Consider the following 27441-nt stretch of genomic DNA (forward strand, 5'->3'; position numbering starts at 1 on the left):
CGCTGAAGCTTAATGTAGTCCGGAAGAGATCAGTCCCACTCCCGCCGTAAGGGAAGAAGGCGTGGGTCGGGATTGAGGTTGAGGGAAGGTCCCTGAAAGCTCCGCCCCTTTGTAACGTGACCGGATTCGCAACGGCAGGAACGGAACTACAAATCCCACAGTCCGTTGGGTGCCGTTGCCCTAGTGACGGAGGGTCCTGGTCTGGACGAGCGGTGCGGTGGTGGAGATGGCGAAGGACGAGGACGTGGTGCGCATCGCCAAGAAGCTCGACAAGATGGTGTCCAAAAAGAGCACCGTGAGTGTCTGCCGCCTCTCCCTCCCTAGGCGTGTGTGTTTCTAGCACTGCAGTGGGGGCATCTGTATGCGTGGAGGACAAAACACGGGTTCTGACTCTGCCCTCATCTCCCCCTCTCCTCTCCCGTGTGTGTATGTTTGGCACTAGAGCGGAGACGGGAGATCTTTATGCGCGGAGGGCAACATTCCTTCTTCCTCACCTCGTCCTCGGTGGCTGTTGGTGGGTAGGGTGGGGTGGGCAGGACCAGGGCAGTGGCAGTAGATTGTGTTTGTGGGTGGGGTAGGGAGGGCAGGATTGTGTTTGTGTGGGGGGTAGGGAGGGCAGGACCAGGCCAGTAGCAATAGATTACCATTACCACCTGTGGCCCCTGGAACCGTTTACACCCTCCACCTTACCCGCACACTGCTCTCCTAACATTGGAGTAGTGCGCAGTCCTAAGCACCGGAATGGATCTGTCTTTCCGTTAATCATTTCCAAAGAGCCTGGGTGACACATGGCACCTCTTTTTCAAGCAAATGGTAACCGACTACAAAAGTACATCCAGCGATATTACATCTTCATTCAAGCGAACCCACAAACGAACAAAACTGAGAACCCTCTTGTAAAAATGGACGTCACAAGACTTGTATGCATGGTTTGTTTGTTTTAGATTTTCAAGAGATCTACAATCACTAGAGACAAACAAATTGCCATACAGTCTCAATTATCTGTTGTAAGCCGGACCGAGCCATTTTGTCAGCTAAGTGAAATGTCGGCTAATTCGAAAACAATGGTAACCCCTTAAAAATGCAGTATTAACACTAACCCCCCCCCCCCCCAACATAGATATGATTGTGTTTCTTGTACAGTAGACAATTTGAGCATAAATACAGAGCCACATATTTCACAGTACAAAACAGCTATTGTACATAGTGTGAACAAAAATACAAAACTGAGCAAGAGAACCATACAGTATTTATCTATTGCATGTTCAGCCTCCCTTGAGTTGTCTTCTTACAGCAGGCCGTGAAGAGAAATACAGAACTGAGTTGGAGCCCTATTTTTCAAGCTCACTGCTTTATCTTTTTCTGTCAATAACAGTACTGTATGAAGCAGACATCAAGACAGCAGAACTGAAACTGGAAGCAGACATCAAGAGGTTAGAACTAAAATTGGAAACTCTCCACAGTCCCAAGTTCACAGGCAAAACAGATGTAAGAATAAAGTGCTGTAAATATAAACAGGGTTAGGTGTATATACAGTACTGCATAAAACTCATTGTACACAAGAATCTTACTATGGTTCCCTTGCTGCAAAAGGATGGTTTCTGATCAAAAATGGTTCCCTAGTAGGAAAAGCAGGTTCTCGGGTCAAATAATTAATTTACAGAGCAACAGCATGTTGGGTCCAAAAATTGCTGCTATGCTGTAAAAGCAAGACTTCAGCTCAAAACATCTTTAATGTTCACTCTAACATAAAAATAGCCATATTGGGTCAGACCATTGGTCCATCTAGCCCAGTATCCTGTTTCCAAAAGTGGCTAATGTAGGCCACAAGTACCTGTCAGAAACCCAGTTATTAGCAGCATTCTATGCTACCAATCCCAGGGCAAGCAGTGGCTTCCCCCATGTCCATCTCAATAACAGACTATGGATTTTTCCTCCAGGAACTTGTCCAAGCCTTTTTATGACTCAGATACGCTAACCGCAGTTACCACATCCTCTGGCAGCAAGTTCCAGAGTTTAACTATTCTTTGAGAGAAAAACTATTTCCTCCTGTTTGTTTTTAAAAGTACTTCCATGTAATTTCATTGAGTGGCCTCTGATCTTTGTATTTTTTGAACGAGTTAAAAATTGATTCACTTCTACCCATTCTACACCATTCAGGATTTTATAGACCTCAATCATATCCCCCCTCAGCTGTGTCTTTTCCAAGTTGAAGAGCCCTAACCTCTATAGCACTTCCTTTTACCATCATCCAATGCTCAAACAAGCAGTGTATCAATCAAAAATGGTTCCCTCGCTTCAAAAACAGGGTCCCAGGTTCAAAAGTTATGGTTCCTTTTAGGGAAGCATGGTCTCAGATCAAAAACAGTGCCATTGCTGAAAAAGCGAGATCCCAGATCCAAATATTACTGCACGTACAGTACTAGAAAACTGGAAGAGAATCTGTGCATGCAAACCAGCTGCAAAACATGGTTCCCTTGCAGAGAAGCACTGTTTCAGATCAAACATGGCTTCCTTGCAGCATGTGAAGCTGGAAAACAGGAAGAGAACCTGCACACTTCCTTAACAGCAATGTAGTGATGTCACCGGGGGTCTGTCAGATAATCAAGACTGTCCTGTCCTGAAATAAATATTCCATTCTTCCATAACTCTAGCTACTGATCCGAACTGTAGCTACTTTGAACCAAAACTTTTTTGGAAAATAGTGGGATACAAGAAAGCATAAATAAATATCTAATTCAAATCAGAGATCAAGTGTTTTATTTCAGTAGAACCCCGGATTATTTGTATTCGGCCGAATATGAATAATGTATTCAAGGCACTATTCAGGGCCGAATCGAATGTGAGTATTTGGTACAGATCTAATAACAATCTTGAAAAATTGGATATGAAAACAAGAACTCCATGCTCACCAGGTAATCTATTTAAAAAAAACAACCCAAAATAATGTATTCCACTACTGTATCTTAATTGCTGAAGATGGTATCGGCTTTATGGAAATAATTACACTCTTATAAAGGGCAAGTTTATAAACTAGAGGCTCACACAGTGCATGTTACATGTGTACGTATTTAGAATAACAACATATATGAGCATATGTGCACACCTAGAAGCATAATATTGGCATTTATGTACCTAATGTATTTGCAAGGGGTATACACGAGTGTCTTTGCTACATTTAAGCACTGCCCTTATGCCTAGATGTTAGGCGTGTCGATACTAGGTTATGCTAATATTCTTAGTTCATTTATAGAATAGCTCCTACTGTGCGGCCTGGGGAGATGCTTGGTTATAGAGCTAACTTCACAAATACAGTGCAATCCGCTTAAGTGCAAGGGTCTGGGACCAAAGAAATACGTGCACTTACTGTTGTGGCCCAAAGACGCTTGACATCTGATAAACATATGTACAGTACTGTTTATTATACGTACAGTATACAGTCTTCGTTAACTGACGTTATACAGTTTCCGTTAACTGACGTTAGGCTTACTTGAAGTAATCAGTCATAGTCCTCTGTACACTCTTGTGTCTGTGAGTTCCATAGACTACGTCTGCCCGATGGTAAAAACTGTCATAGCACTGACATCCAGTGGTCTCCAGATAGGCCCACATGGTGTTGAGACTCTCCAGCGCTCTTGCAAAAGTGACAGGAGGTTGTTGAATTTCATCAGCATGTGCCTGCACTCATTTCATCATCTGTTTCATCATCAGCCATTGGCTGCGTGTAGGCGCGTATCTGGATATCAGTGCTATTAGCTGTTTGTAGATCATAATCAACAGCTACGTAGTGATGAAACTCCTGTTCAGTAACACCGGCTGGGATGTCAATAGCCTGTTCATCTGACGCATTTGTAACAGCTGCATCTGTTTCATCCCTCTCCACATCATTAACAAAGCTTGCGCGCTTGTAGCAGTTCACAATGGTTGCCTGTGTAACATGATTCCAGGCTTCTTTCTGCATATGTAGGGAATTCAACAGTGATAGATTACGAGCCAGTTCAACAGCACGTTTATCATTGCCAGTCTGGTCATCCATAACGCTCATCAGATGACGTAGCACAAGAGCCTGATAATGTTTTTTGAAATTGGCTATTATGCCCTGATCCATAGGTTGGATCAGAGAGGTAGTGTTTGGTGGCAGGAAGACCACCTTGACGTTAGCCTGACATCATCACTGTGTGCAGCACAATTATCACAAAGCAACAAAATCTGACTCTCTTGTGCCCGCATTCTAGTGTCTAGCTTCTTTAGCCACTGCTTCCAAATTTCCCCAGTCATCCATGAATTTGTGTTAGCCTAATATGACACAGGAAGTTGCTTAACATTCTTGAAGCAACAGGGCTGACTAGTGGTTCCAACTTCTCACTCCCATCCATATTGCAGCAAAGGAGGATATCGTCAGTTGGTCCTTTGACGTTTTACTTCCTGTAGTTTCGGCTTGTTTGAATGCAAGTGTTCTATCAGGAATCGCTCGCCAGTAGAGTTCATTTTCGTCAGCATTGAAAATGTCACGAGGTGCAAACTCGTTCAAGATGGTAGGAGGAACCCAATTTTCAGCACCAAAGTCATCTTTTTATGTTGTTCCTCTCCTTCCATCTTTCCAACCATCCAACAATGGCTTTGAATTCAGTTAGTCCAAGACTTTCAGCTAGCTGATTGGCTTTCTCCATAAGCAGTGGACCACTGACAGGAAGCTGTCTGCTCCTGACTTGAGAAAACCACAGAAGAAGAGCGTCGTCTACCTCCAGCTTTTCCCGTCCGTTTTCGGTGTGGATTTGTATTGTTTTGCCAGTCTTCCAGAAGCTGGTCTTTCTGTTTCAAGATACGTGAAATTTGACAGGGATTGACACCATATTCTTTAGCAATAGATGCTTGACTTTGTTTTCTAATTTTTTAAGAACGTCTATTTGTTCAGCCAGTGTTAAGGTCTTACAGTTGTGCAATGACAACAATGACGCCAGTGTACACTCTAACAGCATTCTTTTGCTTCTTCTGCCTGTGGCAGTTAACCAACAAGATTTCAAATTTACCGCCGCTTTGTCACACGCCAATTGGCTTCCATATTCCGTGCGTGCGCTCATGCGGAGTCTTTCCTGCAGAGGCTTGGTCTTAAACCATGCATATAAGCGAATCTTGCACTTATCAGTGGTGCGCTAAACCAAAGTTTGTCCCCATAGAAATCGATGGCGCCAAAAACGGGACTGAAGTAGGGCATGCAGTTAAACAGAGCATGCGCTTATCTGACGTGCACTTAAATGGAGTGCACTGTACTCCACATACCCTGGCTTAGGAGTGAGGTTCATTCCTGTCATTGTATGTGCAAAATTAACCGAAATATACCTGAAGGTTTCTCTAAGGGGCAACCCTCCATTGCCCCATGTAAGCCGCATTGAGCCTGCCATGAGTGGGAAAACGCGGGGTACAAATGTAACAAAAAAAAATACCTAACAGTATCATACCCTAATACTCAAAAGTGCTGAAGTACAAAAGCTGATAGTCCATTACTCTCCTTAAACCTGGAAGAGCATCCTGAATGGAAGGAATGAGTGGAAGTCCACCAGCACGTGGGGAAAGAAGCAATAACAGTTTGCAAAATGAGCGAAAAACTTTAAGATCAGCGGACATGGAAAAACAATTGGCTAAAGTACAAATATAGTGGGAAGTATATAGAGTTACTTTAAGGACACAAGTACATCATTTCTCTTAGTGATGCAAAAATAGGCAAGTCAAAGATGAAACACAAGGTAGTTTTCACTTAGTACTCAAAGGTCGCTGTAGTCTCCAGACTTGGAAGGTTGGTCTTCCCTGGTTGCCTTCTATAGAAACAGCATCTTATTTAGTTAAAATTTTAGGAATCTCCATATTGGCTGGAGCCTAATCAGCTGGTTGTAATGCTGAGACCTTAAAACTAGAGCCTCAAATGCCTCTAAAAATTGATATTTCACAACATTCTTTAGCCTAATAATGGGGGACTCTCATTGCTATTTTTCTTGTCATGTTTTGGTTAAGGCTCTGTTGTGCTGCCTCCCTGTGAAGTTCTGGACTGACGCTGAAGTATGACTTGGGATAGTTGGACTCGTTGACATGTCCCATTGTTTTGTTTTATAGGAAGGTGCAATGGATCTATTGAAAGAACTAAAAAGCATGCCCATAACCCTGGATTTACTGCAGGTAACGATTATGGGAAGACAAACTTTGCAGTGTTCTGAGTTAAAGGCTGATGCAAAAAGGGTCACATTAGAGCTGCGCATAGATGGCTCAGCATGCGGCTTCTATTGCAAACTTAATTCTGTGCTATGCAGGAACCTATTTGCAAATTTAAAACACACAGAACTTGCCTGTTAATCAGGAGAAGCCAGTTGGGCACATGCTCACAAGAAGCTGTGCTTACTTTTCGAAACCTTTTTTTCGCATGTCCAAAGAAAAGCAGGAGCACATCGGGACCTGTTCTTTTGCTTATAAATATGTCTCACAAAACTTATATATGAAAGTTTTGGGAGGCTGATATTTGTACACAGAATAATAGGTGCGGATGTGTGCCTATACTGTTGTGTGTGTGTGGACATCGCATATGATGTGGTACCTCCCTTTGGTCATTTAAATTTGCAGGCGCTTCGGTTATGAAAGAAGACAAAACTGACAATTGAATGTCTGGCATGAATCCTCTCCAGTAATCCTTCTGCAGTATCCCAGATCTGGCAAAAAAATTGTCTCGTGCTCGCATCAAAAGCCACTTTTTTTCTTTGCATTGCGCAGAATGCTTTAATGTGCTCATTACTATATGTTTTAATGGACTGTGCAGCCATATCTGTGTGAGTTAACATATGTGCTCAACCCCTTTCTGCATTGTATGGCCACTAATGTGTTCGTAAAACCCATGCTAATCATGCAGTTAGGCTCATGTTAACTTTCTGCATCAGCTCCTTAGAATGTTTCTAGAGGTCTCTCCACTCAGTACAGCTCTTTGCAGGATTCGGGGTCGGTGACCTGTTCTGTGTAATGAGGGGGATTGATGTATAATGTGGCTGCAGATGGGGCTATGGCTTGGCCTTAGTGCAAGGCTGGTTGCTTGTGATTTTTTTGTATTTATTTTTCTTGCTTTTATTCTTTCCAACCCAATTAATATTTTGGAAAGAAATGTATAAATAAAGGAAGGAGTCAAGAATGTTTGAGGGCAAAATAACTGAAAAATGAAGAGTGGGGCCAAATTTAGCATGAGGGTGAAAACAGTAGCAATCACATTTGTTTGAAAATGGCCCAGATCGTACTGGGATTTGGAGAGAAATCAAGTCTTCTCCCCCCCCCCCCCCCCCCCCCCCCAAAAAAAAAAAAAAAAAAAGAAATAGCCCAATGCTTTGTGTATAGCAGAAGAAGTTCTAGCTTCTGCAGTATAAAAACTTTTTCATGTGGTAAATAGCAGTTTGGGAGTTGCTTCTTTCAGACTTTCAATCCTTCTGTACTGCCCCAGACTCCTCCCCCTACCCTCTGCAAACATACATCCCTTACCCCTTTTCTCTTCCAATTTATCTTCCTTCACATACATTCTCTACTTTTTCACTGTTTCCTCTCCTTCTTTTCATTAGCTCCTTGGCCCCCTCTGGTGCATTCCTTCCCAGTGGCGTTCTTAGCTTGTTCACCACTTGGGGCTGATTGCTGCTGTGCCCCCCCCCCCCCCCCCAGCGCATCACCAGACCTTTCCTCCTAGCAAGAGGGTGTGCAGAGCCAACAGCTGTGCACCTGCTCCACGCACCCCCTTGCTGCCTGCTCCTGGGGTGGACCGCCTCCACCACCCTGTCCTTGGTATGCTACTGTTCCTTCCCCAGCTTCTCTCCACAAATTCCGTCTCTGTCAGCATTATAGTTGTTGGATGATTTGACCTTCCTGCACCATGTGGAAGAGTAGCCTAATGGTTAGTGCAGCAGCCTGAGAACCAGGGGAACTGGCTTCAATTCCCACTGCTGCTCCTTGTGACTCTGGGCAAGTCACTTTACCCTCCATTGCCCCAGGCACAAAATAAGTACCTGCATATACTATGTAAACCGCTATGATTGTAACCACAAAAAAGTGGTATGTGATTAATGTGGTCCTTGCAATCCTGCAATGTTATCAGTCTTGTGAGAACAGCACAGGACTTCCTGCACCATGTTGGTCACACTCTAAAGGAGTATGCTGTGCAGAAAAGTGTGGCAGCAGCTGAATTTCAACCAGAGCTCCACCTTGAGGCAAATTCTGTGCCGTGGGTGGAGTCCAGTACAGATTCCACAATGCAGTAACATTCCAAAAGCAGTGTAGTGCATGAATAATAATCTTTTTAAATTTTACATGGAACTTGGGCACACCGGTAGGTTGTACCAGCTGTTCCGAGTGAAGTCTAAATATGAAGCTGAACAGCTTCTGATAAGGTTTGGTTTTCTGTTGACATGGTCGTCTCTTATCCCTCCTAAGCAAGTTGAGGAATGCCCAGTCCCCGGAGGCTTAGATTAAATATAGGTCTTCTGAGTTTAGATTTTAACCACTAAACACCAGTAAAACATCCCTGATACAACAAAATGAATATATGGGTTTATTTGATAAACAGTGAAAAAATACTACTTTATCACTCTTATCCCTTCCCTGGCTTGTTTTGTACAGCCTACTGTTTTTTTTTTTTTTGCCTTTTCTGTACTAATAATTCCTAAGTGACAGAAACATATGTGTTTAATTCTAATGGAAAAGATATCCAACAATAGTACTTGTGGTATAAAAACTGATGAAACTAGATTATTTTTTTTTGTACCTACAAAGATTGCCTAATTAGCTGGAAAATAAACACTCACATTTACGATTCATGAACATCAATGACCAGAAATCCTAATTATGTGCCATGATATTGATATCCAAGGTAGATTTGAAGAGCGGTGGTTGAATGATGTAGGTAGCCTGGTGACTGCTCCTTTTTAATTGAGACAGGTGTCAGACTTTCATCTGCAAACTTTTTCTGATCCAGTCTTGAGTTGAATTCCCAAGTAGAGACTTAGTGTACTGGATGAGTGAAAGTGGGGATCAGGTAGCGAGAGTTGTGGATAATTCACAGTTTAATCATGATACATCTCTGCTCTTCTTGCTTTTCAGTCCACCAGGATTGGGATGTCTGTGAATGCATTAAGAAAGCAGAGTATGGATGAAGAAGTTATATCTCTTTCTAAGTCGCTCATCAAATCCTGGAAAAAGCTCTTGGGTGAGAACCTCAGGGTTAATTGGGGAAAAAGAGGCATCACGCTTAGATGCAGACCTTCCTGAGTAATGGCTCTGTCCAAGGGGTTTACCACTTGCGATATACGATTCGGTGTGTGAAATTGTGTCCAGCCTTCAGTAGTGTTTTTTTTTCCTTTAATACGCACCTGGTTCCTAGACCCTCCTCTAGATAGGAGAAGATGGCATCATTCAAAGCTTTGTTAATGTATGGAGTGTATGACCTTACCTCATCTTGGCAATGTTGAGTATGAGAAGCAAGGCCTGAGAGCTGTGTTAACTGGGCTAATGGTGAAAGATTGCTTTGTTGTAGATTGCTTGATAGCTTTCGCCAGGAGAGACCATATCCCTGCATGAACTCCTATGTGCAGATTAAAAAAGGGAAAGCATCAGAGTGTATCTCCTCCAGGATCTTATTTGAGGCCAGTTTTCCATAACTACTTTTAACTTTCTGAAAATGTTTTATTATGAACGACCACTATACATTTGTTGGGGTTGTTGATCTGAAAGCAGACCGACTGCCATTGAGTTGAATAATGTGTAATTGTGTGGTTCTGGCTCTTGGTAGATGCCCCAGAAGAGAAAAGTGAAGAGAGGAAGAAGAGGGAGAGTGGTGATTCCATGGACCCAAGGTAATGAACTGTCATGAGAAAGGTTAAGCATCAGCAGTCTAATGTGGGCTGAGAACCTGGGGGGTGGGGAGGAAGGTTCTATTTCCACTGCAGCTCCTTGTGACTCTGGGCAAGTCACATAACCCTCCATTGCCCCAGGTACACAATAAGTACCTGTATGTAATATGTAAACCACTTTGATTGTGACAACAGAAAGGCAGTATATCAATCCCTGCCCCCCCCCCCCCCCCCAGAGGATGATAAAACAGTAAAGAGAGGGGTGGATACTGTCCTATGGAGTTAGTACTCTATGCTGTCAACTTGCAGCCTCATAATGGCGAGAATGTCCTTTTCTTCCCACCAATTCTGCTCCTCCCTTGCTTGTCCTGCCGTCTGATGTTTTTTTTTTTTCATTTCTCTTCAGTTTAGCTGTTTTGTAATGATCCTGGGATCTAACTTCAGACCTCTTTACCTTTTGTTTTTTCTTTTTTTTTTTCTGTTTTTCAGCTCGCACAAAAAACAGGAGCAACCCAAAACTCCAACAACTCCGAAAATCACCACCTTTCCCCCGATTGCTGTCACCTCTGACACAGTGCGGAATAAGTGCAGAGAGTTGCTGACTGCTGCACTGCAGACAGATAGTAAGCCTGTTGGGGAACAGAGGCACGGCCCAGGGGTGGACTTGACCCATTCCTTTCTCCCTCTATGTTGTGATGTCATCCTCTCCTTTACTGAGTTTGCTTTGGTATCCAGAGTCCAGTTCTTACCCTGGATTCTTGTGGTGTTAAAACTCGTCTCTTTTTAGTTTGAGCACACGGACACTTTCTCTCTCTATAGGAAACACACCAGCAGTATCTTATTAATTCACTTAACCCAGAGGTTCAAAAACCTAGTCCTGGAGGCACTCCAGCCAGTCAGGTTTTCAATATATCCACAATGAATATTCATGAGATAGATTTGCATGCAGTTGAGGCAGTGCTTGCAAATCTCTCTCATAAAATTCATTGTGGGTGTCCTGAAAACCTGACTGACTGGGGTGACTTCAGGACCAGGTTTGGGAGCCACTGACTTGACCACTGGTTACTGTCCCTGCTGCAGTTGCATGGATGTCAGCAGGTTGTTTCTGTAGCCACCATGCCATTTTAATCAAGTGTTTTGCACATTTACATGAATACTGTATGATGCTCTAGAGGTAGAATCAGGAGCAACATCAGAACATTTCTTTAGTAAACAAATAGTGGGTGTTTGGAACAGCCTCACAACAAAGGTGGTGGAGGTATTGGAAATTCAAGAAAGCCTGGGATAACCACAGAGGATCCCTAATGATGAAGAATGAGGGGAAAGCCAGAGATAAATTGCAGTTTGTGGCCCATTGTACCAGGAGTGAAACCGGGCAGTCTGGATGGGGCCAGGCAGCCTCTGTGTTCTTTGGTGGTCTGTAGCACTGGTAGGAGCAGGGTTGAGAAATTGCAGTATTGCAGACATCTTGCCTTTCACTTCTTCTAAAGCAAAGACAAGGGAGGGCTGATGAGGGTAAAACCAAGGGTACTCACAACCAACAATAACTGGCAGAGTTGGCACAAACAGGCTATAGTGACCCAGAAACTGATTGGGTTGGTGTCAACATATTGTTGTACAAGACAGTAGAGATGGCTAGAAGCAACAAATGGTGTAAAGCAGAATTATTAGATGTTTCTAAAAAGACTTGACACAGGCCTCAGGAGTCAGCATACAAATTTCGGCATACAAAACTATCTTAAGAGCGTTATAGGTCCACACAAAAGCACGTCATCCATTCTTTTTGTCAATAATCAGACTGCACAAGCAAACTTTTTGTCAATAATTACGGCTGTTCGTGCAGTTTGACACGTTCTTTCTTTAGCGTTTTTTGGAGGACGTGCTTTTGTGTGTATAAGTGATGTTAGATTCTGGACCTATAAAGCTCTTGAGGTGTTTTTGTATGTAGACCCCTGACGCAGGCCTTATAGCCGAAACACAGTTCGTATCAGATCGTTTTCATTGAATAAAGATCTTCTGCCAACCATTGTTCACTTTGTTGTTTTTTTGTGCATCCTGAGTCTTTTTAGAAACATCTAATGAATTCAGCTTCACACCATTTGTTGCTTCTGGTCATCTCTACTATCTTGTTCTGTGATTTTGTCGTGTGGAGATTTGGTTCTTTTGTCTGTGACCGGCCAGCCTATAGTTGGCCAGGTACTGTACAGCAGGATGCAGGGCACCAGGAGGCTAGATGTTTGGGAGTTGATTAGATTATTTCAGAGCTGGAGATTGACTATTCTGGATTACTGCTCAGCTGCCAGATCGGTAGAGACTTGGTGAGGAAGGAAAGAAGAACTGGCATCCTACAGGTGATTGTGTTGTGCACCTGGAAGCTGGGATTATTTATTTATTTTTTTTACTTTCACTTTCTGTTCCATTCCACCAATTCGTTCCTAAAGGATGAAGAACATATTGCATACACAAAACTCATAAGCCAGAATCAATCATATGCAGCATTGAACACTTGCATGTACATATAAGATTTTCTTGTAGTGTGGACAGAGTACATACAGTGGTGGAAATAAGTATTTGATCCCTTGCTGATTTTGTAAGTTTGCCCACTGACAAAGACATGAGCAGCCCATAATTGAAGGGTAGGTTATTGGTAACAGTGAGAGATAGCACATCACAAATTAAATCCGGAAAATCACATTGTGGAAAGTATATGAATTTATTTGCATTCTGCAGAGGGAAATAAGTATTTGATCCCCCACCAACCAGTAAGAGATCTGGCCCCTACAGACCAGGTAGATGCTCCAAATCAACTCGTTACCTGCATGACAGACAGCTGTCGGCAATGGTCACCTGTATGAAAGACACCTGTCCACAGACTCAGTGAATCAGTCAGACTCTAACCTCTACAAAATGGCCAAGAGCAAGGAGCTGTCTAAGGATGTCAGGGACAAGATCATACACCTGCACAAGGCTGGAATGGGCTACAAAACCATCAGTAAGACGCTGGGCGAGAAGGAGACAACTGTTGGTGCCATAGTAAGAAAATGGAAGAAGTACAAAATGACTGTCAATCGACAAAGATCTGGGGCTCCACGCAAAATCTCACCTCGTGGGGTATCCTTGATCATGAGGAAGGTTAGAAATCAGCCTACAACTACAAGGGGGGAACTTGTCAATGATCTCAAGGCAGCTGGGACCACTGTCACCACGAAAACCATTGGTAACACATTACGACATAACGGATTGCAATCCTGCAGTGCCCGCAAGGTCCCCCTGCTCCGGAAGGCACATGTGACGGCCCGTCTGAAGTTTGCCAGTGAACACCTGGATGATGCCGAGAGTGATTGGGAGAAGGTGCTGTGGTCAGATGAGACAAAAATTGAGCTCTTTGGCATGAACTCAACTCGCCGTGTTTGGAGGAAGAGAAATGCTGCCTATGACCCAAAGAACACCGTCCCCACTGTCAAGCATGGAGGTGGAAATGTTATGTTTTGGGGGTGTTTCTCTGCTAAGGGCACAGGACTACTTCACCGCATCAATGGGAGAATGGATGGGGCCATGTACCGTTCAATTCTGAGTGACAACCTCCTTCCCTCCGCCAGGGCCTTAAAAATGGGTCGTGGCTGGGTCTTCCAGCACGACAATGACCCAAAACATACAGCCAAGGCAACAAAGGAGTGGCTCAGGAAGAAGCACATTAGGGTCATGGAGTGGCCTAGCCAGTCACCAGACCTTAATCCCATTGAAAACTTATGGAGGGAGCTGAAGCTGCGAGTTGCCAAGCGACAGCCCAGAACTCTTAATGATTTAGAGATGATCTGCAAAGAGGAGTGGACCAAAATTCCTCCTGACATGTGTGCAAACCTCATCATCAACTACAGAAGACGTCTGACCGCTGTGCTTGCCAACAAGGGTTTTGCCACCAAGTATTAGGTCTTGTTTGCCAGAGGGATTAAATACTTATTTCCCTCTGCAGAATGCAAATAAATTCATATACTTTCCACAATGTGATTTTCCGGATTTAATTTGTGATGTGCTATCTCTCACTGTTACTAATAACCTACCCTTCAATTATGGGCTGCTCATGTCTTTGTCAGTGGGCAAACTTACAAAATCAGCAAGGGATCAAATACTTATTTCCACCACTGTAGGCCAGTGGTCTTTTTCTGCTCTCATGTGCTATTATAATTTTTAGAGAAGGCATCATGAAGTATCCTGTTCTGTGCTATTGCTGATTCAGGTTGGTGAGGGGTTTTAAATGGGAGTTAGATAGATGAGCCTTTTTTAAATGAAGGAAAACTCTGGAATAAGAGGACATAGGATAAAGTTAAGAGGAAATAGGCTCAGGAGTAACCTAAGAAAATACTGTTTCCATATCATCATGCTGATCAATCCATAGACTGGTGGGTTGTGTCCATCTACCAGCAGGTGGAGATAGAGAGCAAAGTTTTTGCCTCCCTATATGTGGTCATGTGCTGCCGGAAACTCCCCAGTATGTTCTCTATCTCAGCAGGTGGTGGTCACACACAGCAGCAGCTCAAGCCTAATTTTTAGGTTTTGTTGAGTACCTGGGGTTGAGGGCTCTTCTTGAGCAAGTGCAAACCTGGTGGCGCCAGGTCCCTCCTTTTCTCCCCCCTCCCGCTGGCTCCGTTAAAAAAAAAAATAATTTTTGAACGTCCTTAAGGGCGTTTATTTCGACGTTTATTTAAACGTTTATTGCAGCTACTCACTGGGGCACCAGGTCGTTACAGCTTGGAGCGAGAAGCAGGTAATTTTTACCTTTTTATAGCGGGCAGGGGGTTCCCCGATCGATCTCCACGTGGCCTATGGCGTCGGAGGGCGAGGGCGCGAAGAATCGCTCCCCGGACCGCGTGTGCGCTTCTAGCGGGGATGCGGGGGTCTTAAAGTCTGATTCGCCCTTGTTGGGTGTCAGTTTGGAGGCCGGTCAGTGTCCCGGGTCTTCCTCCGGTGCGGCGGTTTTTCCCGCCATAAACGCCCATCCCCCACTGCTCGCCTCCGCCATCTTGGCCGGCCACTCTGCTCGGACGGCTTCTTCTTGGGCCGCTCTTGAGCTGGGAGAAGTTAATGCCATGGCCGCCCTTGATTTGGGCGACGGCAAAAAAGCGGCTAAAGTTAAGCGCCGTTCTTCCCGCGCGGCTCCTTCGCGGAGTGTCGTGCCGGACGCCATCTTGGATGCACAGCATGTTTCTCCCCCGCTCTTGCGAGCGCCGGTTGAGGGTGCGTCTAGGGCTGTGGCCCAGGCTGCTGAAGTGCACAGTCTGGGGGGTTTCTCCCCCGAGTTTATTTTGCTGCTGCATCAGGCCTTCCTTATGCAAAACGCTGCCCCTTCTCCCTTGTCTGATAAAGGGGTTGAGGGCCCCGGAAGTAAACGCCCTCGGGTGGATTCCCAGGCCTTAGAGGACTCTGTTTCCTCTGATGTAGATGAGGGCAGCGTATCTGAGTTCTCCCAACGGTCCTTTGGGGATTCCTTGGAGGAGACGGATTCCCGCTCGGATGGAGCGGATGACCCCTCTGCAGCGCGGATCTTTCGCTCAGAGGATTTGCCCAACCTGTTAGTGCAGGCCATGAGCATTTTGAAGATTTCCTCTCCGGAGGACGTCTCTCCCTCAGCCCCTGTTGGCTCCGCCATTATGCTGGGGACGAAGCGCCCGCCTAGAACCTTCCACGTGCATGATGCCATGCACACCTTAATTTCGGCTCAATGGGATGTCCCGGAAACGAGCCTCAAAGTGGCTAGGGCTATGTCCCGCCTCTATCCTTTGCCTGAAAGTGAACGGGAGGCTTTTCTTTGGCCTACCGTGGATTCTTTAATCACTGCGGTGACTAAGAAAACGGCGTTGCCGGTGGAAGGTGGCACGGCCCTAAAGGACGCCCAAGACAGAAGATTGGAGGCGGCCTTAAGGTCGTCCTTCGAGGCGGCTGCCTTAAGTTTGCAGGCCTCAGTTTGCGGTTCCTATGTGGCCAGGGCGTGCCTGACGATTGTGCAGCGGGCTTCCCCCTCGGATCCTTCCTTGAGGGCTGATTGGCCGGCCCTGGAATCGGGCTTGGCTTATTTGGCAGACTTACTGTATGATGTCTTGAGAGCCTCGGCTAAAGGTATGGCTCAGACAGTCTCTGCGCGGCGGTGGCTTTGGCTGAAACATTGGTCTGCGGACCACGCCTCTAAGTCCCGCCTGGCTAAGTTGCCTTTTAAAGGCAAGCTGCTCTTTGGGGTCGAGCTGGACAAAATTGTGACCGATCTCGGCACGTCTAAGGGCAAGAGGTTACCAGAGGTCAGGGCTCGGGCCAGTGCTCGCCCCGGTATCTCCAGAGGACGGTTTCAGGAAGCCCGTCGGTACCGCCCGGGCAAGTCGGGCTCCTCTGCCCCCTCTTCCTTCAAGAGGAACTTCTCCCCCAAGCAGCATTCCTTTCGCAGAGACTGCCGTCCCGGAGGTGCGCCCTCCGGTCCTCCCCCAGGGTCTCGTACCCAATGACGGGGTCCTGGTCCATGGCCCAGTGCAGATTGGAGGATGCCTGTCCTCGTTTCTGGGCGAGTGGACCAGGGTAACTTCAGACGCTTGGGTGCTGGAAGTCATCAGAGACGGCTACAAGCTAGAGTTCTGCCGACCCTTAAGAGACGGGTTTGTTCTCTCTCCCTGCAAGTCTCCGGTCAAAGCTGTGGCAGTGCAGCAGACTTTGGACAATCTGATCCGCCTGGGTGCGGTCGTTCCGGTGCCAGAAAATCAGCTTGGCAAGGGACGTTACTCCATTTACTTTGTGGTACCAAAGAAAGGAGGTTCTGTAAGGCCTATCCTCGACCTCAAAGGGGTCAATCGGGCCTTGAAAGTTCGGCACTTTCGCATGGAGACTCTCTGCTCTGTTATAGCGGCAGTGAAGGCAGGGGAGTTCCTGGCATCCTTGGACATCAAGGACGCGTACTTGCATATTCCCATCTGGCCTCCTCATCAACGCTTTCTGCGTTTTGCAGTCCTGGGCCGACACTTCCAGTTCAGAGCCCTCCCGTTCGGGTTGGCTACTGCTCCGCGGACCTTCTCCAAAGTAATGGTGGTCATCGCGGCCTTCCTGCGAAAGGAAGGAGTACATGTCCATCCTTATCTGGACGACTGGTTGATCCGAGCCCCCTCTTATGCAGAGTGCGGCAAAGCTGTGGACCGGGTGATTGCTCTTTTGAGCTCCCTGGGGTGGATCATCAACTGGGAGAAAAGCCAGCTGCGCCCGATTCAGTCCCTGGAGTATCTGGGAGTTCGATTCGACACCCAAGTGGGCAGAGTGTTCCTGCCGGACAATCGGATTGTCAAACTTCAGGCTCAGGTGGACCAGTTCCTAGTAGCCTCTCCGCTTCGGGCTTGGGACTATGTGCAGCTGTTGGGCTCTATGACGGCCACGATGGAAGTAGTGCCCTGGGCCAGGGCTCATATGAGACCCCTACAACACTGTCTGCTGCAGCGCTGGACTCCGGTGTCGGAGGATTATGCTGTGCGCCTTCCCTTGGACCCAGCAGTGCGCAAGGCGCTGAGCTGGTGGCTGAAGACAGACAAGTTGTCTGCAGGGATGCCTCGTGACCCCGAAGTGGATTGTCACGACGGACGCCTCTTTGACGGGCTGGGGAGCCCACTGCTTGGGAAGGACAGCGCAGGGGCTCTGGCCTCCTGCAGAGGCAAAGTGGTCTATCAACCTCCTGGAACTCAGAGCCATTCGGTTGGCGCTTTTGGAGTTCCTCCCGGTACTAGCGTTGAAGCCAGTACGGGTCCTGTCGGACAATGCCACGGCTGTGGCCTATGTCAACCGCCAGGGAGGTACCAAGAGCGCCCCTCTAGCCAAGGAAGCCATGAATCTATGCCAGTGGGCGGAAGCGAACCTGGAACAGCTGTCAGCGGCCCACATTGCCGGAGTCATGAATGTCAATGCGGACTTTCTCAGTCGCCATACCTTGGATCCCGGAGAGTGGCAGTTATCGGCTCAGGCGTTCTTGGACATCACGAAGCGCTGGGACCAGCCGAGCCTAGATCTGATGGCGTCATCGGCCAATTGCCAAGTGCCACGCTTTTTCAGCAGAGGACGGGACCCTCGATCTCTGGGAGTAGATGCTCTTCTCCAACAGTGGCCGACACAGGAGCTTCTCTATGTGTTCCCGCCCTGGCCCATGTTGGGCAGGGTACTAGACCGGGTGGCAAAGCATCCGGGCCGAATAATCCTGGTGGGTCCCGACTGGCCCAGACGTCCTTGGTATGCGGACTTGATAAGGCTATCAGTGGACGGCTGCCAGTGGAGCAGGGCCTGTTGCATCAGGGTCCCGTGGTGATGGAGGATCCCTCCCCCTTTGGTCTTACGGCCTGGCTATTGAGCGGCAGTGTCTGAGGAAGAAGGGCTTCTCAGACAAGGTCATCGCCACTATGCTGAGAGCGAGGAAGCGCTCTACTTCTACTGCTTACGCCAGGGTTTGGCGTACCTTTGCAGCGTGGTGTGAAGCAGGCTCACTTTCTCCCTTCACTGCACCAATTTCTTCAGTGCTGGTGTTCCTGCAAGAAGGTCTGGAGAAAGGCCTGTCGCTCAGTTCCCTTAAAGTCCAGGTAGCGGCTCTGGCTTGCTTCAGGGGCCGCCTGAAGGGGGCTTCCCTGGCTTCGCAGCCAGATGTGGTACGTTTTCTCAAGGGAGTTAATCACCTGCGCCCTCCTCTGCACTCAGTGGTGCCTGCGTGGAATCTCAACCTGGTGCTAAGAGCATTGCAGAAGCCGCCTTTTGAACCCTTGTCGAGGGCATCTCTGAAAGACCTGACGTTGAAAGCAGTCTTTTTGGTGGCTATCACTTCAGCCAGAAGAGTTTCCGAGCTCCAGGCACTCTCATGTCGAGAGCCTTTTCTGCAGTTCACTGAGGCAGGAGTGACTATTCGCACAGTGCCTTCCTTCCTGCCCAAGATTGTTTCTCGCTTCCATGTGAATCAGCAGCTCTGTCTCCCTTCCTTTCGTAGGGAGGACTACCCAGAGGAATACTCTGCTCTCAAATATCTGGATGTGAGACGAGTCATCATCAGATACTTGGAAGTGACCAATGATTTCCGGAAATCGGATCATCTGTTTGTCCTGTTTGCAGGCCCTCGTAAGGGTCTGCAGGCTGCTAAGCCTACAGTGGCAAGATGGGTCAAGGAAGCCATTGCAGCGGCTTATGTGACCGCGGGGAAGGTGCCGCCTATTCAGCTGAAGGCTCACTCCACTAGAGCTCAGGCGGCCTCGATGGCAGAGGCCGGGTCCGTCTCCTTGGAAGAGATATGCAAGGCGGCAACTTGGGCATCGGCCCATACCTTCTCCAGGCATTACCGCTTGACTGTGGCGGCTCGGGCGAAGGCCCGGTTTGGAGCTTCAGTGTTGCGGTCAGGGATTTCTATGTCCCGCCCTGGGTGAGTACTGCTTCGGTACATCCCACCAGTCTATGGATTGATCATCATGATGATATGGAAGGTAAAATTATGTATCATACCTGATAATTTTCTTTCCATTAATCATAGCTGATCAATCCATAGCCCCTCCTAGATATCTGTACTGTTTATATTCTGGTTGCATTTCAGGTTCAAGTTTAGTCTTCAGTTCCTGTTCAGGAGGACTTCGTGTTCAAGTTTTTTCAATTGGATTCTTCAAGAGTTGAGACGAGTTTGTGTTACAGTGAGCTGCTGCATTCCTCTCCCCTCCGTTTTACGGGGCTGGATTGAGACATAAATTCTGCCGGCGCTCCCTCCCGCTTCGTGCGGCTGTAGGGCAGCTTTGTACCCCTCCCGCTTCGGCGGTGTTAGGGTCAGTCAGCTCCTCCCGCGGTTGCGGTTGCAGGATAAGCCAGATCCCCCCGCATCGGCGGGGTGGTGTCCCTCCCCCGCTCCGCGGGGATGAGCTGGACTGATTCCCCTCCCCCACTTGTGTGGGGATGAGCTGGGTTAATTCCCCTCCCCCGTTTCGGCGGTGGTGAGCTGGGCAGAGTGTCCCTTTGTGGGTGTAATTCTCTAAGTGCTGAGTCCTGCGGATGGAGCTTTGATATCGACATACTGAGGAGTTTCCGGCAGCACATATAGGGAGGCAAAAGCTTTGCTCTCTATCTCCACCTGCTGGTAGATGGACACAACCCACCAGTCTATGGATTGATCAGCTATGATTAATGGAAAGAAAATTATCAGGTATGATACATAATTTTACCTTCACAGAAAAGGGTGGTGGGTATGAGGAATGGCCTCCTGGTGGAGGTCATAGAGACAAGGACTGTGTCTGGATCAGGCGACCCTCAGGGGGAGGAATGCTGGCTTCAGCCTAACCCCTGGTAAGCCTTTCCTCAGCTGAGAGGTGCCCAGCTCTACCACCGGCTGCCTTTCAGGTGCTGTGGAGGACTTGCAGTTCATCTGCATATCCTTACAGCCTTCTCCGGGGTGACACCCAGGTCCACTCCGATCCACTCAGGGCCTCCGCTGTAGGTGCCGCGCGCCTAATGGCGTGCAGGGCATTTTTCTCTTTACATCTAATCTTCTTCCTAGTTGCTAAAGTACCTCAGTCGTTTATGGCCCCTATTCACATTCTTTTCCTAGCCCTGTCCCTTCCTAATCTTTTCCCTCACCCCCTACCTCTCTCCGCTACAGGAACTCACTGCCCATCCATAGACTTCATCACCTCACCTTCTCGCCTATCCTCTTCCTCCCGCTTGGCTTTTAATCTCCGTCTCTTTCTTCCCTCCATTTTGCCTTCCCCATTCCACCTAAATACCTCTCGTCTTCGACGCCTTCATGGCCACACCTCTCCCACTCTTCCTCCGCTCTCTTTTACTCCTTCTCTTACTCTCAGCCGGTGACATCAATCCCAATCCTGGACCTCCTCACCAACTATTATCCCAACTCTACAGATCTCACCACGACCTCTCTAACCTCATCTCTATTTCTCTACTCCCCTCCTCTTCTCTGCCCTTCTCTTGTGCCCTATGGAATGCCCGCTGTATCTGTAACAAACTCCCCTATATCCAGGACCTCTTTATCTCGCGTCACCTCCATCTGCTCGCCATAACAGAAACCTGGCTCTGCCCTGATGACTCTGCTTCAGTCGCAGCCCTCTGCCATGGCGGTTATCTTTTTTTCACATACTCCTCGCCCTACTGGTTGCGGGGGCGGTGTTGGACTACTCTCTCCCTCCTCCAGATTTCAACCCCTTCTTCCACCTCAATCTCACTGTTTTTCCTCCTTTGAAGTCCGCTCTATCCGCCTTTTCTCTCCTCTGCCTCTTCGAATAGCGGTCATTTATCGTCCCCCTGATAAGTCCCTTTCATCCTTTCTCAGTGACTTTGATGCCTGGCTTGCCTTCTTCCATGATCCTTCCTCCCCCTCTCTCATCCTTGGTGACTTTAATATTCCTGCTAATGATCCTTCCAACTCTTATATTTCCAAGTTACTCGCTTTAACATCCTCCTTTAACTCCAACTATGCTCCACCTCCCCCACTCATCAAAATGGTCACTGTCTTGATCTCATCTTCTCCTCCAACTGTTCACCCTCTAGTTTCCTTGCCTCTGATCTTCCCCTCTCTGATCACCATCTTGTAACTTTCACACTTAAATCTCCTCCCTCCCAGTCCCGTCCTATCTTATCTAATTTATCTAGGAATCTTCACGATATTGACCCTTCATCTCTATTCCATCCTAATTCTTGATCTTTCCGCTGCGTTTGACACTGTCGATCACAGCATACTCCTCGATACCCTGTCCTCACTTGGATCCCAGGGCTCTGTCCTTTCCTGGTTCTCTTCCTACCTCTCCCTCCGCACCTTCAGTGTTCACTCTGGTGGATCCTCTTCTACTTCTATTCCTCTGCCTGTCGGCGTATCTCAGGGTTCTGTTCTTGGTCCCCTCCTCTTTTCTATCTACACTTCTTCCCTTGGTTCATTAATCTCATCCCATGGCTTTTCCTACCATCTCTATGCTGATGACGCCCAAATCTACCTTTCTACCTCTGATATCTCACCTTGCTTCCAAACCAAAGTTTCAGCGTGCTTGTCTGACATTGCTGTCTGGATGTCTCAATGCCACCTGAAATTAAACATGACCAAAACCGAACTTCTCATTTCCCCCCCCCCCCCCCCCCCCCCCCCCCAAACCCACCTCCCCACTCCCCCCGTTTTCTATTTCTGTTGATGGCTCTCTCATTCTCCCTGTCTCCTCAGCTCAAAACCTTGGAGTCACCTTTGACTCCTTCTCTGCTCATATCCAGCAGATCGCCAAGACCTGTCGTTTCTTTCTTTACAACATCCGTAAAAGCCGCCCCTTTCTTTCCGAGCACTCTACCAAAACCCTCATCCACACCCTTGTCACCTCTCGTTTAGACTACTGCAATCTGCTTCTTGCTGGCCTCCCACTTAGTCACCTCTCCCCTCTCCAATCGGTTCAAAACTGCTGCCTGTCTCGTCTTCTGCCAGGGTCGCTTTACTCATACTACCCCTCTCCTCAAGTCGCTTCACTGGCTCCCTATCCGTTTTCGCATCCTGTTCAAACTTCTTCTACTAACCTATAAATGTACTCACTCTGCTGCTCCCCAGTATCTCTCCACACTCATCCTTCCCTACACCCTTCCCGTGCACTCCGCTCCATTGATAAATCCTTCTTATCTGTTCCCTTCTCCACTTCTGCCAACTCCAGACTTCACGCCTTCTGTCTCGCTGCACCCTATGCCTGGAATAAACTTCCTGAGCCCCTACGTCTTGCCCCATCCTTGGCCACCTTTAAATCTAGACTGAAAGCCCACCTGTTTAACATTGCTTTTGACTCGTAACCATTTGTAACCACTCGCCTTCACCTACCCTCCTCTCCTCCTTCCTGTACACATTAATTGATTTGATTTGCTTACTTTATTTTTTGTGTATTAGATTGTAAGCTCTTTGAGCAGGGACTGTCTTTCTTCTATGTTTGTGCAGTGATGCGTATGCTTTGTAGTGCTATAGAAATGCTAAATAGTAGTAGTAGTGAATTTAAGAAAGCATGGGACAGGCATGTGGGGTCTCTTAGGAAAAAGTGGTTACTGAGGATAGGCAGACTGCATTTGGCCCTTATCTGCTGTCATGTTTCTGTGAGTTGTCAGGTGCCTTTGTATGAGGCAAATATATTGGGGAAGCCTTTATCCTCCACCAAACACTGCAACTCTGCTGATATCTGCACATGCTTGGGAGAACAGCTGAGGGGGGGAGGGTGGAGGGATATCCAGGCACTGTGTATCCCTCTGTGTATTTATTTGTTTTTGGTGATTTTACAGATGATTACATTGCCATTGGGACAGACTGTGAGCATCTCACTGCCCAGATTGAAGAGAATATCCTTTCACTGTTCAGTGTGTACTGCATGGCTGGAGTGGTGTAATGTCAGACCTTGCTGCTAATGGTAGCAGTATGGGGATGGGATAATACTGTATCTGCTTTGATGTTTATTACTGGTCTTAATATATTGCTATTCACAAGATCATGGCAGTTTGCATACATTAAATATACCTTTCTTGTCATCTGAGGCTGCATCATTCTGAACATGTGGGTTTTCCAGTGAAATCACAGGTATAGCCTGCTGGTGCTCTGGGAAGGTTCAGCATTTTTCTTTACGTCTAGCGCATGGTAGGTTCAGGCTGGTGCTCCTGGTCCCTGGCCTAGCACATCGTTCTGCTAGCTAGGCTGCACAACGAGGTTGGACCTAACGGCCACCACCAGGTTACCCAGTCCCTAGATCGGATCTGGTTGAGTGCAGAATCTTGCTCTGCTGCTCCCAGTCACGATCCTTAGTGTTCACTGGGCAAGGCGTGTGGCTCGGTCCAGTGGAACCCTGCTGCAGGATTGTGGATTCTCATCACCCTGCCCTTTGTAGCTTATACACCCTGTTTGTGTGTTCCTTCATTGGGCACCTCTGCAGTTCTTTAGCACTTTGGGGGGTGAGGGGACAGAATTTTCAGTTGGAACTGCCTGATTAGCTTTATTCCTTTTTTCAGGGGAATGGGGAATAAAGCTATATAAAAAAGAGCACACCTGCGGAGAGCAGGGGAATGGTTGAAACGCTGGAACCCTGGGCTGAAGTCTGCCTTTGAAGGAAGGCAGGTCTGCAGACATCTGATGCTGTGCAGTGTGCAAGCGCCAGCAGCTTAGTACAGCTGCTGGCTGTCTGCTGCTCCTGTGATAGGCCGTTTCCAACTTCAGAAATGACCTGGGGGGAAGGGGGGTAGGAGGGACTGCTGCAGCTGAAGAGTCAGGACTCGTGACCATTTTGTTTTTATTGCCTACAGCAGGAGAGCCTTCAGCCCCCATTGGGGCTTGGAGGGGGAGTCCTGACGAGGGCCCTCCAGCTTTTTTCTTTTTTTGGCTCTCCAGCTTAGCCCATCAGCCGGCAGGAGGGGTATGGGGAGAGCATCCAGGGGCTCAGTTTCAGAGGCCAAACACCATAGAGGGGACCGGAGGGTTTCTGATTCTCTGAGTACCTCCACTGTGATCCCGGAGGATCAGGAGGGTCTTTTGAACACCCAGTTCCTTTCAGGCTCCTGATTTTCACTCCCAAAGGAGGAGGAAGAGGAGTGTTCTCATGTGATTTTTCTCTCGTCGAGAGGAGCTTTCTTGTCGCATTGATGAGGTCGCAACAGCTCTGGGGATGCTCAGTACTCCCTCTGAGGGAGGTCCTCTGCTGTAAGGCCTTGCGGGGCCTCCCAAAGCATTTTTCTCTCCACATAGCCCTAATTCGCAAGAAGTTAGTGGAATGGGAATTGCCTGATGGGGTTTTCAAGGAGGCCAGAGTTCTAGAGCATCTGTACGCCTTCATCCTTGAGGAGGTGAAGAGGTACTGGGTGTACCCCAGGGTGGAAGCACTGGTCACAGCAGTCACCAAGAAGACAGCTGTCCCCATTCAGGGGGGCTCAGCTCTCTGTGAGCTGCACGAGAAGCAGATGGAGCAGTAGTTTTAGTCTCACATTTACTTTTGGAGCTTTTGGCGTTCAAGCCGCCATTTGTGGCAGTTGTGGCCAGGGCCGAGTTGCATTGACTGCAGCAGTTGCTGGAGTCTGTGGAAATTTCTTGTCTGGAGTGTGGTGCAGCCTTCCCAGTGGACGGCTCTTATGACTTGATCCGCATCTCCTGGTTCGTAGCTGCCTCTGTGGTGGGATGGTGCCATCTGTGTCTCCATTATTGGGTTGTGTCTGCGACCTCCAAGAAGCTTCTCAGTCAGTTGTCCTTTAGAGTCTGCTTATTGTTATGGAGAACCTGGAGGAATTGGTGAAGGACATGGAAGAGCCGAGGTGCCTCTGTCTCCCTGAGGTAAGATAGAAGGGTTCCCAGAGGTATTTGGCTGCTAGGGGTTGCTCCAGGGGCCTCGTGTTCGGATAGATCATTTAAGTCAGGCTCCTTGTGGGCCCAGAAGAGCCAGCGACTCCGGAGTGCGGGAGCAGCCTAGTCTACCCAATGAAGGTGCACCGCCCCTTGGTGCAGGTAAGGGGCAGGTTATCTCTCTTCCACCACAGGTGGGCCTGTATCACCTCAGATGAGTAGGTTCTGCAGTGATTGAAGACAGGTATACCTTGGAGTTCGCCTGCCCCGTGCCAGCCTTCATGGTGTCCCCTTGTGGCTTGGAGTGAAAACTTTGTTTTTGAAATTATGGTAATATTTTAGGTTATATTTTTGTTAATTGAAGATGTTTTTGTTTTATTTTGCTATGTATGTTTTTATGGAAACCGCCTAGTTTATAGGTATGTTAGAAATATCAATATATATAAAAGGCGAGTGTCGTACTCACTCGCAAATGCGCAGTAGAGACCTCAGCCCCGCTCCCGCGTCAATACGTGAGGCAGCCTTACAGGGTATAGATGCCCTGGTTCAGCTGTGACTGGAGGAGGAGCCCCTGTATTTCTTTCATCTGTGGTCTCCAGTAGGCCGGCTGTTGCGTGTCATCCTCATCTGGTGGCTACGGACTAGCCCCATCAACCATGGCATGCGGATCTAGTGTGACTACTGGTGGCCGAGGTACTTTCTCTACTCGGAGGTTTCGGGCTCCTCCATTGGGGGCCAACAGAAATGGAATATCCAGACTCCTCCTGGCTTACGGTCAGGCCTTAGAATGGCAGCAGTTGGTGAGTCGTGGCTTTTCATCTGTAGTGTTTTCTACCTTGCTTAGGTCCCAGAAATCTTCCACATCCTTGGCTTTTATGTGCAGGTCTGGAAGGTTTTTGAACAGTGGTGTGCAGAGCAGGTTCTGTGTCCATGGAAGGTGCAGATCCTCTTTTTGTAGCAAGGTTTGTATCAGGTCCTGGCCCTGAATTTCATCAAAGTCCAAGTGGCTGCCCTTTCCAGTTATTGGGACAAAGTGCAAGGTCTCTCCTGGCGGTGCATCTGAATTTGTTTTTTTTTCAGGTGCTATCCGGGGCTCCCTTTGAGCCTTTGCGGCATTCCTGGATTAAGAACCTTACCCTCAAGGTTGTCTTCTTTGTGGCTATCACATCGGCCCACATGGTCTCTGAGTTGCAGGTGCTCTTCTGTTGGGACCCATCTCTCTTTTTTTGGAGGTCTCGTCAATCCGCACAGTTTCCTTCTATTTGCACAAGGTAGTTTCAGTATTTTATCAGGCTTATTTTCAAAAGAGGAGGACACCCATCTTTCGACAACAATCGGAAGATGGGCGTCCTTCTCCCAGGGTCGCGCAAATTGGCATAATTGTAAGCCGATTTTGGGTGTCCCCAACTGCTTTCCATCGCGGGGATGACCAAAGTTCCTGGGGGGCGTCGGAAGCATAGCAAAGGCGGGACTGGGGCGTGCTTAACACATGGGCATCCTTGGCCGATAATGGAAAAAAGAAGGGTGTCCCTGACAAATACTTGGCCGACTTTACTTGGTCCATTTTTTCTTGCGACTAAGCCTTGAAAAGGTGCCCGAACTGACCAGATGACCACCGGGGGGAATTGGGGATGACCTCCCCTTACTCCCCCAGTGGTCACTAACCCCCTCCCACCCTAAAAAAAAATTTAAAAATATTTTTTGCCAGCCTTTATGCCAGCCTCAAATGTTATACCCAGCTTCCTGACAGCAGTATGCAGGTCCCTGGAGCAGTTTTAGTGGGTACTGCAGTGCACGTCAGGCAGGCGGACCCAGGCCCATCCCCGCCCTACCTGTTACATTTGTGGTGGTAAAATGTAAGCCATTCAAAACCCACCAGAAACCCACTGTACCCACATGTAGGTGCCCCCTTCACCCCTTAGGGCTATGGTAGTGTTGTACAGTTGTGGGGAGTGGGTTTGGGGGGGGGGACTCAGCACACAAGGTAAGGGAGCTATGCACCTGGGAGCAATTTATGAAGTCCACTGCAGTGCCCCCTAGGGTGCCCACTTGGTTTCCTGGCATGTCAGGGGGACCAGTGCACTATGAATGTTGGCTCCTTCCAAGAACAAATGGCTTGGATTTGGTCATGTCTGAGATGGGCGTCCTCGGTTTCCATTATCGCCGAAAACCGGGGACAACCATTTCTAAGGACGACCATCTCTAAGGTCGACCTAAATGTTGAGATTTGGGCATCCCTGACCGTATTATCAAAACGAAAGATAGCCG

The 27441-nt window shown here is 47.8% G+C and overlaps 1 protein-coding gene across 4 annotated transcripts in view; it reads left to right on the forward strand.

Annotated features, from left to right (window-relative positions):
- The first annotated feature begins 4 nt into the window (after positions 1-4).
- The window catches only part of TCEA2 (transcription elongation factor A2), an 83382-nt gene continuing 55945 nt past the window's right edge, over positions 5-27441 (forward strand). Inside the window, exons 1-7 of one of the 4 annotated variants that reach the window (XM_030213490.1) lie at positions 124-295; positions 1376-1488; positions 6109-6171; positions 9112-9217; positions 9800-9863; positions 10350-10483; positions 23139-23195. In XM_030213490.1, the coding sequence (XP_030069350.1) occupies positions 6118-6171; positions 9112-9217; positions 9800-9863; positions 10350-10483; positions 23139-23195 (415 nt within the window). In that variant the 5' untranslated portion in view covers positions 124-295; positions 1376-1488; positions 6109-6117. Of the gene's footprint in view, positions 296-1375; positions 1489-6108; positions 6172-9111; positions 9218-9799; positions 9864-10349; positions 10484-23138; positions 23196-27441 lie in introns of those variants that run through there. The other 3 variants (XM_030213487.1, XM_030213489.1, XM_030213488.1) reach the window with 3 other exon arrangements.

The sequence above is a fragment of the Microcaecilia unicolor genome, chromosome 8 (assembly GCF_901765095.1).
Source record: "Microcaecilia unicolor chromosome 8, aMicUni1.1, whole genome shotgun sequence".
Classification (NCBI taxonomy): Eukaryota; Metazoa; Chordata; class Amphibia; order Gymnophiona; family Siphonopidae; genus Microcaecilia; species Microcaecilia unicolor.